General features: G+C 55.1%; 1 protein-coding gene across 1 annotated transcript in view; it reads left to right on the top strand.

The window, feature by feature from the left end:
• Nucleotides 1-14,642, top strand: part of MAP2K3 (mitogen-activated protein kinase kinase 3) — a 29,674-nt gene extending 15,032 nt beyond the window's left edge. Inside the window, exons 2-12 of the mRNA XM_077892286.1 lie at nt 385-451; nt 856-904; nt 1,947-2,060; nt 2,276-2,395; nt 3,743-3,859; nt 4,695-4,746; nt 6,107-6,234; nt 6,776-6,853; nt 11,394-11,533; nt 12,848-12,893; nt 13,532-14,642. Coding sequence (XP_077748412.1) covers nt 385-451; nt 856-904; nt 1,947-2,060; nt 2,276-2,395; nt 3,743-3,859; nt 4,695-4,746; nt 6,107-6,234; nt 6,776-6,853; nt 11,394-11,533; nt 12,848-12,893; nt 13,532-13,615 — 995 coding nt within the window. The 3' untranslated portion in view covers nt 13,616-14,642. The remainder of the gene's footprint in view (nt 1-384; nt 452-855; nt 905-1,946; nt 2,061-2,275; nt 2,396-3,742; nt 3,860-4,694; nt 4,747-6,106; nt 6,235-6,775; nt 6,854-11,393; nt 11,534-12,847; nt 12,894-13,531) is intronic.
• The last annotated feature ends 4,920 nt before the right edge of the window (nt 14,643-19,562 follow it).

The following is a 19,562-nucleotide window of genomic DNA, read 5'->3' as shown; positions in this document are numbered from 1 at the left end:
TGGCTGCTTGGACCTGGTCCCGCTCCCTCAGGTGGGTGCTCAGTGGCAGCCTGAGGTGTGCCCCCCAGGGGCAGATCTTTGATGGAGGGACCTCCTTGAAGGTATGTGATGGAGGCACCATCTTTTCTCAGGCACTTGTGGGGGTGACTACCTAGGCCAGCTTCCAGGAGGGCAAATGGGGCTTGAGCCAGGAACATCCTCTGGGCACCCAGGTCCATCAGAGCACTGCCCACACTGACGCTCAGCGTCTGTGTCTGTGGTTGGGGCCCCTTAAGGGCAGGGGGCCTGAGTCATCTGTCCCCAGGTTTGTCCAGCCCAGGTTGTGCTCAGGGGATGCTGATAGACTGAGCTTTGTCCAGATGTCTCACCTTCTCTCTGTTTTAGGGAAATCCAAGAGGAAGAAGGATTTACGGATATCCTGCATGTCCAAGCCACCTGTACCCAACCCCACGTGAGTCTACCTCAGTTTCTCCCTTGGTTCAGCTGGGAGAGGCTTCGTGGAGGGAGCCCAGAGGTGGGGAGCAAGCAGGGGCCAGCATGTTCCAGAGAGTACCTCCTATGAACTGGGCGACCACAGGGTCTCACAGGTGTTATAACTCTGCTCTCAGTCCCCTTCTCGCCCATCTCAGAGATGTAGGGGTGAGGCTCTGGCCATGGCTGTGTGACCACACCTTGTGTCTGGCCTAGCAGAGGCTCAGTGACTGAGACTGGGTGCCTTGAGAAGTACCACGTCCCTTGGGCTGCCTCCCTAGGGTGGGATGCGTCTCTGTCTCCTATGCTGGGCTCATTTGCTCCTTCTCTCAGGGAAGGATGTGGTTCTCTCTGAGGCTCATTGGGTCTGCTTCCTCCCCACAGACCCCCCCGGAACCTCGACTCCCGGACCTTCATCACCATTGGAGATAGGGTAGGTACCAGCTGCACCCCTGGGGCAGGGCCTTCCTATCTGAACCTCAGTGTCTTCGTCTGATAAATGGGCCCAAGCTGACCCTATAGGGCCAGTGGGAGGTGGCTGTGGGTGGCAGAGAGAGCTGGGCTTTGGCGAGGAGTCTCACTCCCCAGATGTTGGCTATGTGGCCCTGGGCTGCCCACTCTCAGACCCTCTCATCTGGAATGGTGACAGTTGGCCTGCCTCTCGGGGCCCTGGAGAGCCAGAGTTGGCATGGAGGCTCCTGATCTCAGAGTTGGGGTCATGGGGTCACCAGTGCCCATGTCACCTGCGGGAATGGGGTGTCGAACATGTGGCCTCCTGTCTCTGTCCTCACAACCAGCACCCGGGAACCTGTCTTGCACACGCACCTCCTGATGGCTTGGTCACCAGGGATTGAGATCCCGTTGCAGGGACTGTGCTTCCCCCACAGGTAGAGACCCCACTGTGGAGGCCTCTCCTAGGCCAATGTCCCTCCCTGACACGTGTCAGTGTGCAATGTCCTGCTCATCTAATAGCTTATCCTTTTCTTGTCTGCCTTACAGTAGAGGGCAGGAGGGGGAGCAGGTGGCCTCGGGCCACACTGCTTACTGTGAGGGCAAGACCTTTGTTTTGTTCTGTATCTAGGGCCTAAAACACCTTGCACATGGCAGGTACTCAGTTGAGTATACCAACAGGTATACCAGTTGAGTGAATGATCCTGTCCTACCCCCTGAATAGAGTGGGGGGCAAGAGGAAAAGGGCGTCTCTTGTGCTCCTGGTGCCAGCTGGGGGCATTTCATAGGCGGTCTTATTTCTACCTTGCAATAGCCTTGGATGTTGGCTATGCCTGCTTTATAGAGGGTGAGGAGTCCGAGAGGTTGAGTGACCTGCCCCAGGTCATGCAGCAGAAGGTGGTTGGTGTAGGATTTGAGTTCAGATCTCACTGACTGGCTGCTTCCTCTTCCTGCTGCCCAAGCACTCCACTGGGAGAGTGACTCCAGGCTCCTGACTGTGGTCTCTCTTTTATTTGTCCCCCAAGAACTTTGAGGTGGAGGCCGATGACCTGGTGACCATCTCAGAGCTGGGCCGAGGAGCCTACGGGGTGGTAGAGAAGGTGCGACATGCCCAGAGTGGCACCATCATGGCTGTGAAGGTAAGCAGGGCCCCACCCCATCCCTGCCCCAGCCAGCCAGGGAGCTCCAGGCCACGGGATACCTGGGAGGGGAGGCTTCATGGAGGAAGCATGAGGGGCCGAGCTGGTGGTACTGCTTGTGGGAACCCGTTGGAGCTCCTAGTCTTCCTATAGGGGATGGTGAGGTGGTTACCCTCTGCCTCATGGCCCCTAAACTGTGACCCTGTCTCCCGCAGCGGATCCGGGCCACCGTGAACTCACAGGAGCAGAAGCGTCTGCTCATGGACTTGGACATCAACATGCGGACGGTCGACTGCTTCTATACTGTCACCTTCTATGGGGCCCTCTTCAGAGAGGTGCGGCCCTGGTGGGAGGGTGGGAGGTGGGTGCTGGGCTGCAGGCTGGGGGCTCAGGCTGCCCCATCCCACCTTCCTTCTGTACACCTGCTCCACTCTGGCTACCCTACAATCTGTTGTTGCTCATGCTGGGCCCCCCACAGATGCTTGCTCAGCACCCCTGTCCCCTGTGTGCCAGGTACTAGGCACAGCAGTGGGTGAGATGGTGCATGCAGAGTTTTTGGGAGCTCAGGCAGTCTGGCTCTCCTGCTTCCTGCCTTAGTTTCCTTGTCTGTGAAATGAGCAGTAATTATATCCACCTCACAAAGATGCATGAAGATAAAATGATGTGACCTAGGGCCTGGCATTCCCTCTGCCTCTGGCACCACCTGCTTGCTTCACTAGCATCCAGGCTGGCAGCATGGGCTTCCGAGCAAGGGCACCAAGGAGGTGTGCGCAGGTCCAGTTCTTGGTCTGTGGGAAGGATGGGTTGTGGGATGAGAGAGAGGTCAAGGGTGATGCCAGGGAGTGTGGCTAGTTGCAGTGGAAGGACGGGCTCCTGCTGGCTGCTCCCTGAGCATCCACCCGTCCCCAAGCATGCTTGGTGCTGTGGATCCAGTGGTGGGTCAGCGCCTCATTGTCCACTAGTCTGGTTGGCTAAGCACCTGCTGTGGGCCAGGTGCAGGCTGCTCCTCTTGCTGATGGGAAGAGACGCACACCTGGGCCTCTCTGTGTGCTGGGTCAGAGTTGCAAGGGAGGCATGTGGGCCACATAATCCCTAAGTCCCCCAGGGAGAGGCCATACCCAGCCTTCTCAAAACACTGTCCTGGAAGATAGGTAGGAGTTTGTGGGGGAGCTGGGAGTTGGGGAGGCCGGGCTCTGCAGAAGAAGAAGGGAGCAGTCTATCAAGGCCAGAGCGAGGATGACCCCATGTGTGTTTGGGGCCACAGTGGTTGAGGTTAGGAGCATCTGCAGGGCTGGGTCATGGCCCCAAGCTGCAGCCGGGCCTGAGAGCCCGCTTTCGGAGGGACGCAATTAGGCGTGTGTTTTAGTCATTTCTTTCTAGAAACTACCATGGAATTAGGGATTAGGTGCAAGAGACCAGAGGCAACAGAGCTGGGTAAGGCTGGCAGGTGTACTGCCCACTAGTATACATAAGCATGGAAGGTGGAGAAAAAAGTAGAAAATTTTGGGGTGCAGAGTAGGAGGTAAACCTCCCAACTTGGTAAATCTCTGTGGGCTGAAGTAGAGGGGCCTGACCATTACTGAGAGCCAGGCATGTGCGGAGTCAGCACCAAGACAGGCTGTCCAGACACTGGTGTACAGCCTCGGGCTGACACAGGCTGACCTCCAGGTGTCCTTCCACAGGGAGATGTGTGGATCTGCATGGAGCTCATGGACACATCCCTGGACAAGTTCTACCGGAAGGTGCTCGATAAAAACATGACCATTCCAGAGGACATCCTGGGGGAAATTGCTGTGTCTGTAAGTGGCCTTGGGCTTGGGAGGGGTTGGGGGTTCCAGGTATGTAGCCAGGGGCCCCAGCCCTACCCCAGCAAGTGCAAAGCCCAAACTAAGGTGATAGCTTGGGCAGAGCTGGATCCCTAGTAGGGCCCTGCGCCTGGGCAACTGCCCTGCAGGGAGCCAGCTCTCCCACCCTGCATAGAACTTTCTTGCTGAGGAGACCCCAGATCCTGGGGCTACCAGAGCCACACCGATTTGGCAGATCTCAGGTCTCTAGCTTTTGTGTGCAACTCCTGAGCTGTCTACACTATTTTTTACAAAATGACTTAGTATTTACAACTTCCTCCTGCCAAAAATGCCCTGAGGCAGTTCATAGAGACGCAAGCTATGCTGGGAGGAAGCTTAGCATCCACACTGTTTGCCTTTTGAGGTAAGATGTTTCTAGAGCAGGGTAATAACACTGGGCTTGAGCATCCTGGTAGCCGAAAGGAAAAAGGAAATGCTTCTCAGTCCTGACTACATCTGGGAACTTTTAAAACATGCCATACCAGAGTACTGAGTCAGGATCTTTGGGGTACTTCTCCGGGTACATCATTTCCCTGTAAAGGCTTGGACCTGAGACCCTAACCTGTCGGGTGGGTGGGAGAAAAGTGGGAGGCTGGGTGTGTCTGCACTGAGGTGGCCACACACCAGGGTGAAGGTTGGGATGTGGGCAAGAGCCCGGCAAGCTGCGGGGTGGGTGTGTATGGGTGAGAGGGAGACAGATGGGCACGGCTAGGGGGTCTCACAGCTCTGTTGTGCTTGATGCAACTAGGAATAATAGCCTTGTCTTTTCTCCTCTTGCTCTGAACGCCAGATCGTGAGGGCTCTGGAGCACCTGCACAGCAAGCTGTCGGTGATCCATAGAGGTCAGTGCCCCACCGCGGACTGTGTGGGAGGGGCCTGCAGGCTGCAAGGAGGGTGCAACCTCAGGTGATAAGTAGTGAGTGGTGTGCCCACTAGGGTCATGAGTTGAGCCTGCTTCCCAGTCCAGGCCACTGTCACTTCTGCCAGCTGTTGTCTTTAGGTCCCTCGGTGGTTTGCTGGTACTAGGAGCAGTGATGGGGCTTTCATCCTGGGAACGCTGACTGAATTTGTTTTGACATATTGTTTATGTATCATGAAACACACAGATCCGTAGCTAGCATTTGATGAATCTGTTCAGAGTTTACACCCACATAACCCTGGCCACTTTCAAGACCCAAGATGTCCCACCTTCTACCCCACCCCAGAAAGTTCTCCGTGCTTCTTTTGGTCAGACCCTGCCCCTATGTCCCCTCTCCACATCTTGTCTGGTGTTTCCCACAGCAAATCGGTTTTACTTATACTTGAACTTCGCATAAATAGACATGGCCTCTCTCCGGCCTCTTTCCGTTGGCCTAATGTTTCTGAGGCTCACGCGGGTTGTGTGTGTGGTAGATCCTTCCCTTTCACTCTGAGTGGTTCACTCACCCAGGCATATTGCTTTTCACCAAGTGCATTAGACCGAGCCGGCTTTGACTGCTCTGCGGCCACCCCAGCCCCTGCCCCCAGGTCACCACTGTTGGCAGGTCAGCATGGAACCTGCTGGTCCTTTTCCTGTGCATTTCTGTCCTTATGCCCATGCCCTGTAGGAAGGGATGGAGGTTGCTCGTGTGTTATATATGCTTTTGCTGGAAGAGTCCCTGCTGTATGCCCTGTAGCCTGCTCTGCATGGACCTCGAGTTGTAGCCTGGGCTCTGTGTTTCCACAGACCCCTCCGTGTCCCGTGCTTTTGCTGCTGCCCTGTGCCTCCTGGCCGAAATGCCCAGCCTCTCAGCCTGGACACTGGGGGGCTTCCGGGTCTGCAGCCTGTCAGTGGTGCCGTCCCCCAGCAGATCCCCAGCACAGGAGGACCCCGGGGCTAGAGGTTCCACCAGGAAACAGGCAGAGTCCTGGCTGCACAGCCGGGATGAGCCTCCCCCTCTGGACCTTGTGTCCAAAGTGCTGACAAGGCACAAAGATGGGGTCCAGGTAGAAGCTCATGTCCATCCCCACTTGTGGCCAGTGGCCAGGGCGTGTTCTTGCTGTTCTGCTCCCATCTTTGCTTCCTGGGACTGGGAGAGCACCTGGTAGAACCTCATGTCTCCTCTACCCCCCTGCCCTGGTATCATGTGCCCCTGCAGTGGTTGTGGCATCGAGGAGCCTGTTGGCCTCCTGCAACGCCCCACAACCCCTGAAGGCACAGAAGATGTGTTCTATCCCTGGCAGACGTGAAGCCGTCCAATGTCCTCATCAACAAGGAGGGCCACGTGAAGATGTGCGACTTTGGGATTAGTGGCTACTTGGTGGATTCTGTGGCTAAGACGCTGGACGCTGGCTGCAAGCCCTACATGGCTGTGAGTGGTCCCCATACCATTCTGAGTCCCCAGCCACAGCTAAGGTTCAGGAGGCACCTGCCTGGGAGAGCATTTTCAGGCCATGTCCTCTGTCCATTGGGGACAAGGCCTCCCTGAGGCTCTCTATTTCCTACCACAGCGGGGGTAATCTGCTGCCCAGCTTGGCCAAGCAGCCCCCCTCTCCCCTGTTATTAGCTGTGCCCCAATGTGCCCATTTGGATGATAAGTTTCATGAACACTTACAGGGAGGTAACCTGTGGGATTAGTGTAGGCCCTACCCCTCTCCCAGTGTCTTGAGGGTGCCCTCCCTCCGTGGGCAACGGTGCCAGTGAGGATGGTTTGGGCCTTCACCACCAAACTCTGGTGCTCACTGGCCTCACTTCTCTCACCTGCTCAGGAGCAGTGGGGAGGGGGATAGGATGAGCCTGACTCTTCTGTTTGGGATTAGAGAAGCAAGACCTAGCTGAGGGAACCTTGCGTGGCCCCTATCTGGCCCCTCACCGTGGGGTGGGTGTTCATGCCTCACTGATCCCCTTTACAGCCCGAGAGAATCAACCCAGAGCTTAACCAGAAGGGCTACAATGTCAAGTCTGATGTCTGGAGTCTCGGCATCACCATGGTAACTACTTGGAGCTGGGTTTGGCCCTTGCTGGTTGGGTGGGGCCTGGGGACCAAGGTGGGGGGCGGGGCATGCTCAGTCCAGGAGCTTCAGGCAGGCCCATCAAATAGTTTAGGCCTGGAAAAAAGTGTTGGCTTCACAATCTGAGAGGAAAACGTGTCATCAAAAATGATGCTGTATCTAAGGGAGTATGTATAGTGGTGTTAACCCCTTCCTGAGGGGGGAGGTGTGATAAGTGGTCTATTAGACTTGCCCCAGAGCTCATGGTGCTTGTTGAAAAATCACAGCCAATTCCAAATTCAATGAATTCTTGGTACCCGAATAATTTACAAAGCAAAATGGAAAAAAATCTTAAGAATACTGTTTTTCACAGTGTGGAAACATTGCCACTTGTGAGGTTGTCATGCATTTCCTGGAGTGTGGTGGGCTGGGGTGGGTGGGCTGTCAGTCCTGGGGCTGTAGGCACTGGGAGAGCTGAGGGCGGGTGCTTGGCCACATCTGAGGTCCAGGAGGAGGGCTAAGCCTTTGTGCCTCTCCTTTTTTATTGAACTGCACAGTGAATCTCTGCCCCTGCTGAGTCAGGGCTTGGCTCAGAAGTGGGTCAAGGTTTGATTATGTATGAATTTAGAAAGCCCATTCTGGTACCCATGTGGAGAATGGGCTGAAGGGACACAAAAAAGACCAGGATGCTAGTCCCCTGCCAGGGTACCCAGGAAAATGTTGCTGTGATGGTGGCCCCAGGATGCACAAGGGACTGACTCAGCTGGCTAAGGGGTCACTGGCCTCTGTCCCCATCCCAACCATTCGAACTAATGGGAAGTGTCCGTGGTGTCGACATTTCCATGGTGTCAGCACCCTCCCTGCCCCAGCTCCTTTGGCCTCCTGGTGTTGGAGACAGGGTACAATCAGTAATCAACAACCAGACCAGTAAAATACCTTTGGGATGGGGTGTGGAGAGGAGAGACTCGGGTGGGAGCAGAGCAGCACAAGCTTCTGAGGAGGTGGGGGTGTGCCTAGTGTGTGCCTGCGGGGCTACATTCAAGGGGAGGCCAGAGAAGAGGTGGGTGGGAGTTCAGGGCCAATGTAGATGTTTTAGATCTTGCTGATGTTGCAGGTTGGTGTGTTTTTTTTAAAGATTTTATTTATTTATTTGAGAGAGAGAGATAGAGATAGTTACAGAGATAACGAGAGAGAGAGAGAGAGAGAGAGAGAGAAGCAGTAGGAAGGAGAGAGGGAACCAAGCTCCCCACTGAGCAGGGAGCCCGACGTGGGGCTCGATCCTAGGACCTTGGGATCATGATCTGAGCCGAAGGGGACACTTAACTGACCAAACCACTCACGTGCCCTGATAATGCAGTTTTATTATCCCAATCCCCCTCCTCATGCAAGTGGTGTCTGTGCTCAGTGAGTGGGAAAGGATCAAAAGCAAAATTGTTTTGTCAGAAAATGGGAATTGGGTGATATCTTCAATTTTTCTTACTACTGCCAGCACTATCATTTTTCAATTACACATTTTCCTTTTTGGAGCAGAGGGGAATGTGCCAAGTCTAAAAGTGCACATTATACCTGCAGATAGGAGTTTCCCAACTCCTGAGTTAAAAAATAAGAGCAGGGATCCCTGGGTGGCGTAGCGGTTTGGCGCCTGCCTTTGGCCCAGGGCGCGATCCTGGAGACCCAGTATCAAATCCCACGTCAGGCTCCCGGTGCATGGAGCCTGCTTCTCCCTCTGCCTATGTCTCTGCCTCTCTCTCTCTCTCTCTCTCTCTCTCTCTGTGACTATCATAAATTAAAAAAAAAAAATAAGAGCAGATTCTTGCTGGATTTCCAGACTATACACAGCTGGTTGGATGTTAGAGAGCCCACTTGGGCACTTGCCACATGCACACCCCCGCTCCCTTCCCTCCGCCCCTCCCTCCCATCCATCCATCCACCTGTCATTCTTGGGGACCCACCACATCCCATTGACGTTCTGATGTCTCTGGTAGAATTTGGGCACCCGTGTGCTAGCAGATGCTGTGTAACAAACTGCTCCGCAGCCTGGAGACGTAAAGCACCAATAGTTCATTGTTTCTCACATTTCTGCATTCCGGGCTGGACTAGCCAGGCAGTTCTTCTATGCCACCTGGCTCTGGCTGGGGTCAGGGCTGGGCTGGAAGGTCTGAGAAGGCTTTAGAGATGTGGGGCCTCCACGTGACTTCCTCCTGGCTGGCTGCCCGCTAGCTTCCTCAGAGCGTGGTGCCGAGGGTTACTGAAGTCTTGGGGTGCCTGGCTTCCATGAGAGAAGTGCTCTGAACTGCTTGTCCCAGGACTGGCACAGTGTCACTTCTAATTATGTTGGTCAAAGTGTCATAGGCCATGCCAGGGTCAAGGGGAGATAGAGGCTGTGTCTGGATGGGTACTAGCATGCACACATAGGAGAAGCTGTGCTGGCGGCGTAGGAGACTGGCTGCTATGGTGGAGGTTAGGTATTTCCCCCAAAAGTTACAAAAGTAATAGAAACATTCTCTAAAAACACAGAGAGAAAGTAAAAAGAAGAAAAAAAATCATCATGGTTCCATTCAAAGACACATAGCCCCTTCTCCCTACCATCGAGTGCCAACACTGTGCATTTCCTTCTAGACATTTTGCCTCTTTCTAAAAAACATCTATGGTTTTTATTTTGCTTTTCTTACTTAGCATCACATCACTCATGTTTCTCTGGATTGTTAGAAACCCCTGTAGGCATCTCTTCAAGGGACGCCACAACCATCTGCCACCAGCTACACAGCCAGTCCCTAATGTGGGACGTTTTATTTGTTTCTGTTTTTTTTCCCTTCCATCTGAAATCCCTGGTTGACCTGGAGGAGTAACCTCTGAGGCACTGGGTGCCAGGCCTGCCCCTCTCGGTGGTTCTCTTTCAGAACCCCCGCCGGGTAGCCCTCTGTGGGCACTTGACCACAGCCACCAACATAAAGACATGGGATGATATTCGGGAAGGCTCTTGACCATAACAAGTATTTGGTCAAGTGCTGATCGCATGAATTCCTGAGTGGGGTCTCCGAGCATGGCCCTCATGGTCATGGCTGAGACTCAGCCGCCCCGTGGCAGGCCAGTCCCTGGTGCTGGGTGTTTAGACTGCTTCCTAATACTCACTGTTACGGATCACACCATACCATGCATTTTTCTGCTCAGAGCCTGTTTTGTTTTGTTTTTCATCTTTTGAGCTCATTAGAAAAAATTACCAGGAAAATGGATTACGGGGTCAAGAGTCTGGACAATTTTCTGTTTTCCTAATTGTAAGTCTGGTAGGACCCTAGGTCCTTTCCTGGAAACCCACACAGGATCCTAACTTGTGCTACTTGGAATCGGTGACAATTCTAGGAAACAGCATCCTGAATTTGTCCTGTGAAACCCCACACCAGATCACAAGCGTGCCTGCCGCATTTTGCACACCCTCCATCTGTGGGGTGTGTTTATATCTTGGCTAGAAAGGGGCCTTTAGCCTAATGGGAAGGCCCTTTCTTAGCACAATAATTAGTAAGCTGTTCAGGCGCCAGTTGCCAACACGAAGCATTTGTTTGAGCTGAGGTCTCTTGTGTTCATTATGGTGATTATGGCCTGTCAGTGAGAAGTCTCTCTGCTGTTTCAGGCGGGGGGCCTGGGCTGACCTGGTTTTTTTTTTTTTTTTTTAAACTCAGCAGTCAGAATCAACCCAGAGTTTGTTGTTAGATAGCTGGTATTTTCCACAAATGACTTCCCACCAACTGTAGGCAAGGCATGTGGCTAGGGGTCTGGCACGGGTGCAGAGGCCAGGCGGCCTCAGTGTCCCCTGCAGGGAGTCCAGGGGGTCCGCAGGGAGGGGGAAGTCTTCCCGGAGGAGGGGACCTTGGAGATGGGTCCTGCTGGCCACTGATGAGGGTTGGGGGGAGTAGAAGGAGCACCTGCAAACCTCAGTGTCTGATGGGGCCCCAGGGGGCCATTGCCAAAGTAAAGGAGCTGACCAAACGCAGGTCTCAGCATCTCCAGCTTCGGGGAGAGGCAGGCTGACGGGGATAATTTCATTTCCCCTTTGCCTGCTCTGGCATAATGACAACTACCCAAATAAACGGCAGCAGATACTTAAGACCCTGTGGAGACGTTAGGGAGGGGTGGCGTGTGGTGAGCGGGGAAGCTGCTGCCTGTCCCACACGCCTTTGCCGCCTTTGCCGACTGCTGCCCTGGGGGACTGTCAGCGCCTCTGATTTTTCCAGATTAGCTGGCACTTGGGTTTTTATGTAAAGCCTTCTGAATTTAGGTTGTTTGAAAGCCTGATGATGCTCAAACCAGTCACAACTCCGGGCTGGATTTGCTTCCTGAGCCAGTGTGTGCAGGCTGGGTCAGAGGAAGCAACGCTTGCTGTTCCCCCGGCTTTCATCTTCGTTTTGATGTCATGTGTCTGCCCCTCAACCTGCCTTGTGGCCCAGCTTTGGGTGGCAAGCCAGGCCAGACAGGTTCCCCAAATGCCCTGCTCCTGGGGGCAGAGTGTGTGCGCATCTGACCAGAGCTACCGCCCCCACTGCAGATTGAGATGGCCATTCTACGGTTTCCGTATGAATCCTGGGGGACTCCGTTCCAGCAGCTGAAGCAGGTGGTGGAAGAGCCATCTCCCCAGCTCCCGGCCGACCGTTTCTCTCCTGAGTTCGTGGACTTCACTGCACAGTGGTGAGTCTGCAGCCCTGCACTGGCTCTGAGACCCCCCCCCCCCCAAGCCCCAGGTGGCACCCTTCCCTACTCTGGCCCAATTCCAGCTCCTCCTGGTGCCCAGTCCCCTCCTCCGTTAGCAAATAACCACCAAACAGCATGGCATCAGAATATGCAAGGCATTAATAGAGCATAAGGAAACTGTGGCAAACTATGGTCCTTGGGGAGATTTTAATAGTCCTTCTAGAGACGGACAGACCAGGCAGCCAGGAAAAGAAAACAAAGAGCAGACGGAGGACTTGAGTAGCAGACAGAGTTGCTTTATTGACGCGTAGAACTTTGTACCAAGGTAAAGAATGCCCATGGGAGCTCTATTTAAAAAATATGTTTGAGATTGAAAAGGAAACAGGGAAAAGGAAGAAGGCAGAGTCATCCAGGTCATGTTCCCTGCCCATAATTACATCAAACAAGAAGTGCGTAACTGCAGAGGGATGAGATATGTGGTAATGCAAAGTAAATTCTTCTGACCAACTCTTGGAGTTGTTTTGTTATTTTAAGATTTATTTCTTTGAGAGGGAGGGAGAGAGGGAAGGGTGAAGAGGGGCAGAGGGGGAGAGAGAATCTCCAGCAGACTCCCTGCTGAGCATGGAGCCCAAAGGGGCGCTGGATCCCATGACCCTGAGGTCATGACCTGAGCCAAAACCAAGAGGCAGACACTTAACTGACCGGAGCCATCCAGGCCCCCCCCCCCCCCCCAAGGCTTGGATTTTGACAGAGATTTGAAAAATAAAAATACAAGGTATTCAGAAGTGAAGGACAGAAACCATCGACATATCTGAGTATCGTGGGCAAAGGGATGCTTGGAGGAAAATGTCTATCCTTTATTTCTTTTATGAGAAAATAAAAAAGACCGAAAACAAATGAGCATGGCAAATGGACCAGCTTGTCACCTTGACCCTTTACACAGGGCCTTCCGGGCCCCAGGACCCGTGACAAGGAGTTTCCCTCCTGATTATGGACCCCATGTGTGCGTGATTGTTATCTACTGCATTTCAGTATCATTTGGTATCAGAGCGTTGAGGATTTCCTGGATCGCTCTAGATATAAGAAAACGAATACCCCAAGAGGCAGAGAAGCTTGGTCCAAGTCTGTAGTTTGTACCCCCAGATCCTACTCCATCCCCACGGGCTCCCCAGGACAGTCCCACCCCTGCTTCCCAGAGCCCCAGGAGCACATGTGTCCTTACTGCCTGGTTAGCGGGGAGCCCACCTGGCTTGGCTGGCTGGAGACCTCTGTCATGCCAGCCTGGCTCCAGCCTGCCCTGTTCTCTCCTAGCTTGAGGAAGAACCCCGCGGAGCGCATGAGCTACTTGGAGCTGATGGTGAGTGTGGGGCGTGAGCGGTAGACTGGCGGGGCTCGGGGGGAGGGCTGCATACCTGTGCACAGGGATGGCAGCACCCTCGGCTTGCCTCTGTCTTCGTTCCTTCAGGTACTCAGTTCACTCAAACACACCCTGGCTCCTTCCTCCCTCCTCCACACCAGGCTTGGTGGAGGGGCACACAGGCAGTGCTCCCACAGATGGTGCAGAGGGATGGGGGCGGGGGGAGGGAGGTGAGCCACTTTATCCGAAGGTATCAGGGCAGGCTTCACAGGGGAGGTGACATTTGACCTGGGCTTGGAAGGACTGACAAAGGTTCATACCTGCTGATGGAGAGAGCATTCGCCTTGGCCAGGGGTTTGTGTGGGGAAGAGTGAGCTCAGTGTGGCCAGGGGATGGCTGCAGGAGGGCAGGGGAGGAAGCCATCGACGCTGTCTCAAGCAAGGAGGGCTTCCTGAAGATGGAGGTCCTGGAAGGCTGAGTAGGAGTCCGTCAGGCAGAGAGAGTAGTGTCCCGGGCAGGAGCACACGGGGGCCGGGGGTGCTTTGGGGAATGTAGGAGCATCTCTACGTCACTTCCTTACCCCTCTGCCTCGCCAATGAACCCTTACCCAAGGTGACTGTCTTCTCTTGTCCCACCAGGAGCACCCATTCTTCACATTGCACAAAACCAAGAAGACGGACATTGCGGCCTTCGTGAAGGAGATCCTGGGGGAGGACTCATAGGGGGCAGGGCCATGGACTGCACTGGGCCCTCCAGCACCCTACAGCCCCCTCTGCTGGGGCAGTGCTTGCCCATGCCCAGAAGCTACTGCCACCCCAGCCTTGAGGGTTTGGGGGAAGAATCGAGGGGGCTGCTCCTGCCTGGCTCGATAGCAGGCCGTTGGTCCCAAGTGCCAAAGAACCAGACCACTGGGGCCCTCAGCCAGGCCCTTGTGGACCCCACCAGTGCCTCTGCCCCTGCTGCTTCAAGGACCCCATCTCCAGCCCCCGAGATCCTGGACTTGGAGGGGCCTGGATGGCAGACCCTATTGCCCCTCACAGAGAAGGCAGCCGGTGCCCGTGTGCGGGAAACTGCCGTGGCCCAGCCCTGGATGCCACCCAAGTTGTATATTTTTTTAATCTCTTGACTGAATGGACTTTGCACACATTGGCCTAGGGTGGCCATGCCTCTGTCCTGGCTTCAGTATTTGGGGGGAGACACACTCGGGGGATGAGCCATGTGAATCCTCCTGAGTCCCCATGAGTGAGACAACAGAGCCACCCGAGCCTTCACCCTGGCACTGGCGAATAAGGCCTCTAAGGGCACACGGGCTCAACCTAGCTCCCGCCCACTGCCTCGGGAGGGGGTTTTCACTTTTTTTTTAATTTATCCTCTTGATTTTTTTTCTTTTGCTTTGTGGGTTTGGCTGGTTTTTCTTGCATGGTTTGGAGCCGATCACTTTTCTCCCACTCCCTAGGGACCAGCAGGTGGAGATCCCTGTGTCTCTGCTCAGTCTGGGGTCTAGGGGGATGGGCCCAAGGTCTCTGCTCAGAGAGGTGCTAGGGGAGCTGTCTAGCTCACTCTCCTTGGGGACCGGCTCAACGGGGGCTGTGGATTTGCTTTTGGTGTTGTTTAAAAAAAAAAAAAAAAAAAAGAAAATATATATTTTTTGAAGAAAGGACTGCCCAGGGTTTTATCCCTGATAGGTCGGGGCAGTTACCTGATTGCTGTTTTAATTTAAAAAAAAAAAAAAGGAAAAGTAGAACAACAGTTGTGTGAGACTGTGTATCAAAGTGGCGAGCTCCGCTCCGTGGTGAAGATCTGGGACCCATAGGAGGAAGGGTCAGGGCTAGGGCAGCGTGGTCAGGGAAAGAGGTCCTGCTGAACCCTTCAGGGCCCTGCACTTGACAGACCCGTGCACATGTGAGGATGCTGAAGCTCCCAGCTGAGGCTCTAGGCCCTGTGCTGGACACTGGGCCGAGCAGCAGACGTAGGCCCAATCCACTGGTGGATGTGCCTGTCCCCCACTGGCGAAGACTGCATTGCCAGGTGCACACAGGGATGAGCACGTGCCAAGCACTGCACCCCAGCCTTGACACGGTCACCTCATCAAGGGTGTTGTGTTACTGGCTCAGGTGACGTTGTTACCCTGCTGTACAGATGTGAAAACAGGTTCAGAAAGCTGAGAAAAAGCTGTATACCTTGGAAGGCTGAGACACTGAGGCTTGGGGACAGATACAGGTCCCCTCTGAGGGGCCTGGGGGGCAGCTCAAGGAAGGCTCCTTGCCAGGGTCCAGTGTGGCCCTGCAATCCTGTGATCCTTGAGGCCTGGGCGAGGGCTGACACCCTCCTTCAACAGACAAGCAGAAGGGATTTTTTTTTTTTTTTTTTTTAATGCTCATGTAAGAACCGTGGTGGGCTTCAGGCATCATTAGATCAAGGAGCCTGGTTCATATCCTGAAGAATCCGTGTCCCCCTTAGCTTGGCTTCCTGTGTCTGGGTTTCGGATTCGCACTTCCCTGGTGGGGACAAGTCGCAGCCGCTTAGCAAAGTGTCCAGGCTGGCTCCCGGAGTTGCATGCCGGTCCTCCTGCCAGTCACAGACCAGGAGGATCAGAGGTGGGAGAGTCAGCCCGCCCACATCTCCAGGTCTGAGAGCAGGGCCTCCCTGGTCGGGTGCGAACTGGGGCGCGCTCCCAGAGGGAGGCATGGATCTCTTTGGGGTCCATCTGTCCTCTGCCTTTGTGCACACTCCTCTCAGCCTCAGTTGAGCCGGAAGGGAAGTCTGCTCTTTGCTCGCAGGTGGTCCTAAGGTGGTCCTCAGTCTGGGACAGGCTTCTGCGGCGAATCCGTCCTGGGCACCGCGCTCCGTCAGTTCCAGGCCCCGTGTGGCCCTCCGTCTTTCCTCAGGGAGGCCGTGGCCCCCTGGCTCTGCCGTCGGCCTGCAGCGCCCCTCCCGCACCTTCCCGGGGCTGCCTGGCACCCCCAGCCCGTTCGTGGGCTGCCCCCCCGGCCGGCGCAGCCAGGCTAGCTCCTCTTCTCCGCCTTTATCTGGGTGCGTGCGCCCTGCCACTGTCGTGTCCCCAAGCCGGCCTCCAGCGAGCGTCCCGCCAACCTCCGGTGAATGAGGCTGCGAGTGAATGGATGGCTACGCGAGGCGAAGGAGGCCGGCGTGAATGAACTCCGCAGCCCGGCCTGTAGGTGCGCGCGTGGACGCAGGCGCGTGCGCGGACCGCCCGCTGGCCCGGTGTGTGCGCGCACACGGCCGGCGGGACCCGAGGCCCCGGGGCGCGGCCCCCGTCGTTCCTCCCGCCGCCACCAGGAGGCGGCAGAGCCCGGACTTTGACCCCGTGTCCTCGGAGCCCCGCCCAGCCTCGGAGCGCCCTGGGCCCCCTCCGGCCCGCGCTCGGACCCTGGCGGGGCGCGGTTGGTCACCCCGACTGGCTGGCTTGCGCACCCCCACCCGCCTCTGCGCGCATAGGGCGGGGTGGGCGCTCCAGGCCTGACGGACGGGGACCCGGCAGGGGCCTGACTCGTCTGCAGCATCCTGGGGGTGCACGGCGCTCTGTAGCTGGCAAATGGCTCCCCAGTTCACAGGGAGCAGGACAGTTCCGAAGGACTTTGCAGAGCTCTTTACAAAACAATTTGCAAAGCAATTTACGTTTGCAAAGCCCTGGACTGAATTATAAAGCATTTTGTAGTTTACCAAGTAGTTCAGTTTGCCAAGTACTGGCCCCCGTTAGAAAGCACTTTGGAGTTTGCAGATTCCTCCACACATTAGTTCGAACACCAGTTGTTTGCGGGTTCAGTTACTATTTATGGGATCCTCCAGCTCTTACAAAGGGGGTCCAGGAATCCAAGTGGGAGATGCCCGTGTGCAGATAATTTTGACATTCACGAAGGACATGCTCAGTCCACGGGCCCTTGACAGTTTATATAAACTATGACCTCAGTGAAGGCTTCCTGCCTGCTCCTCACTGAAAGTGGCCGGGTCCCCTCTTCCCTGTCCCCAGGCTGTGAGGTAGAGATCAGAGGCCCTTCTGCTAAGGGCGGGATGTCTCCATTTCTCTCCAGGCAGCGAGGTCTGCACGGTGCCTATTCCTGGGGCCAATGAGCCTCACTGGACTGAGAAACAGGTGGCAGAGGCAGTGGACTTCCTGTTTTAATGACAGCTTTGAGAGGCTCCTCATCAGGTAGCATTAAAATGCAGCATTCAGGCCTGGTCGGGAGTGGGAAAGCAGCCTTCGAGGGAGGATTTGGCTACTTCCCTTCTGCCAGGGAAGGCAGCCTTCCTTGTTATGTGTCAGCCCAGTCTCTCCTTGTGAGAACGGGGCTGTGGTTCCCTCCTCCCCTAGTCCAAGCCTCCTGCTGGCCCACAACACCCACACCAGCTGGCCCACCCTATCATCACTTTCCCACTTATTCCCTGGGCGTCAGACACACAGCGCTCAAACACACCTCAGGGCCTTTGCACTGGATATTCTCGCTGCCCAGAACAGTCTCCCAAGATGTCCTCCTGGCTGACTCAGATGTCCACATGTGGCCTCCCTGAACGCCCTGTCACTCTATCCCGTCACCCTAGCATATTTTCTTCCCCCTACACCAGGAGGTCTTCTAGGGCCTGGATGGGGCTGTCTTACTCAGAGCCCGGAATAGAGAGGGGTCACTGACAGGAAATGGCAGGTGCAGGTACGGTGCCCTCTGGCCTCAAGGCTGAACCTTGAACCAGTGCAGTGAGGCCAGGGGAGCCCAGCCTCGCTGGGTCTGGGGGTGGGGGAATGGGGCCACAGTTGTATTGATTCTGGGGCATAGGTCCTAGGAGGCCACCCCCTCATTGTACTACCTGGGGATCCTGCGCCTCAGAGAACTGAAGCAAATAGCTCAAAGCCACCCAGCAAGCAGCAGCAAAGCTGGGTGCTGAGTGCTCAGTTGGTGTCTCCCAAACATCAGCTGCCTGGCTCTGTGTCTGAGAGCAGGGCTCCCTGTGATGCTGCAGAGGACCTCGATTCAGGGTGAGTCCCTGCTCCAGTTTGTCAGCCTGTTTGGGTGACTCTGGCCTAGGGAAGAGGGAGGGGCTAGCAAATGGCTCCCAACCCCCAGCTTTATCTTGGGCCCGCTGCCTGTGGGCAGGGGCGGTGACTGAGCAAGCAGGCTGCTGTCATTTCCTCTCCCAGCAGGGACTTAGCATCTGGCCCAGCCCTCCTGTGCTGTGCTGATCCTTTCCCAGCCAACCCGCCCCCCCCTCCCACCACCCGGGGTCTGTGGCCTCTGCTTGTACACCTCCTGCGATGGGGAGCTCATTCTCCTTTAGATGTGCTTCCTGGAGGGATCAGAGATTCTTCTTGTCCTGGTTCTACTCCCCGAGGCCTGTGACGTGAGGGCCTCATGAGTAAACCCTGGCACGCTGTAAGTGTTCATTTCTTTGCCTCTTGTGAAAGCCATTTCGAATCCTTTTGGAAACCAGGTGGGAGGGTATATATATACATGAGCTGTGCTATGTTTATCGTAGCTCATGCATCCTCATGCCTGGGAGACGGGTTCTCCTGGAGGTTACAAAGGCTCAGTGAGGGTCTGGTCCTGCCCCAGGCCCCCCAGACGGTAAAGCAGAGCAGGGTGAACCCAGAAACCCGGGAGTCCTGCCCTGCCCCCCACCGCAGCCAAAGCTTGGCCCTACCCTGAGCGAGCCACCTGCCAAGCCAGGTTTAGCTGTATCCACCCCCTCTAGCCTTGCCGAAGCTGTGGGCTGCTCTATTCTTGTCCTGGGCCGGCCTTGCCGCCAGACTTGGGTGGAAGGGGGGCCTGGGAGGCGGCGGCAGCTGTGACCTCTTGGGATGCACCAGCCCAGGAAGTCCGTCCCTTCCATGGCTCCCCATTGACCCGTGGGGTCCAGGCAAAGGGGCTCAGCAGGGACTCTCTATGTCACAGCCTTGTCTGGATCTTTCACTGTAAGGCTTGGCACCCGGAAGGTGTCATCTGAGCACCCACTGTGTACCAGGCAGTGCTCTGGAATTGGAGCTCCAGCGGGGCTGAGGCCGACCTGGGCCTGCCCTCAGTGAGCTCAGCGAAGGCTTCAGACATGGCACAAGCAAACCCACTGATACTTAAAGCAACTGCTTTCCTACTTCTTCTGCATTATCACTCCCTAAGGAGAAACATCAAATTCAATTAATTAATTAATCAAATCATTTACATTTGTTAAACTTAATTATAATTAAATAATTAAAAGTGATTAATTAACTCAATAATTTAAATTTACTTTCTCCCTAATGAGAGATACAGTACTAAGGGATAAGATTTTGTCATGTAGGGCCACAAATTATTGTACCATTGAAGTCTTGTTTTCACTCCCCCAAGGATCAGCTAGGAGTATTATAAACTGCACTCAGTGCTGTGAAAGAAAAGGGGGGCAGCCCTGGTGGCTCAGTGGCTTAGCGCCTTCAATCCAGGGCATGATTCTGTAGACCCGGGCTTCCTGCATGGAGCCTGCTTCTCCCTCTGCCTGTGTCTCTGCTTCTCTCTCTCTGTGTCTCTCATGAATAAATAAATAAATAATCATAAAAAAAAAGAGAGAGAGAAAAGGGGACAGGTGAGAATGGGACCCTTACTGGGTTCTGGCCATGGGAAAGAGCCCGCAGCCTCAGAAGGCTACATGTAAGGGGAGTACCAGGAGGAGGAGGAAGAATTAAGTAGG

The sequence above is a fragment of the Canis aureus genome, chromosome 3 (assembly GCF_053574225.1).
Source record: "Canis aureus isolate CA01 chromosome 3, VMU_Caureus_v.1.0, whole genome shotgun sequence".
In the NCBI taxonomy this organism is placed as follows: Eukaryota; Metazoa; Chordata; class Mammalia; order Carnivora; family Canidae; genus Canis; species Canis aureus.
Note: the sequence above shows the minus strand (reverse complement) of the source record. Positions and strands in the feature narration are given on the sequence as shown.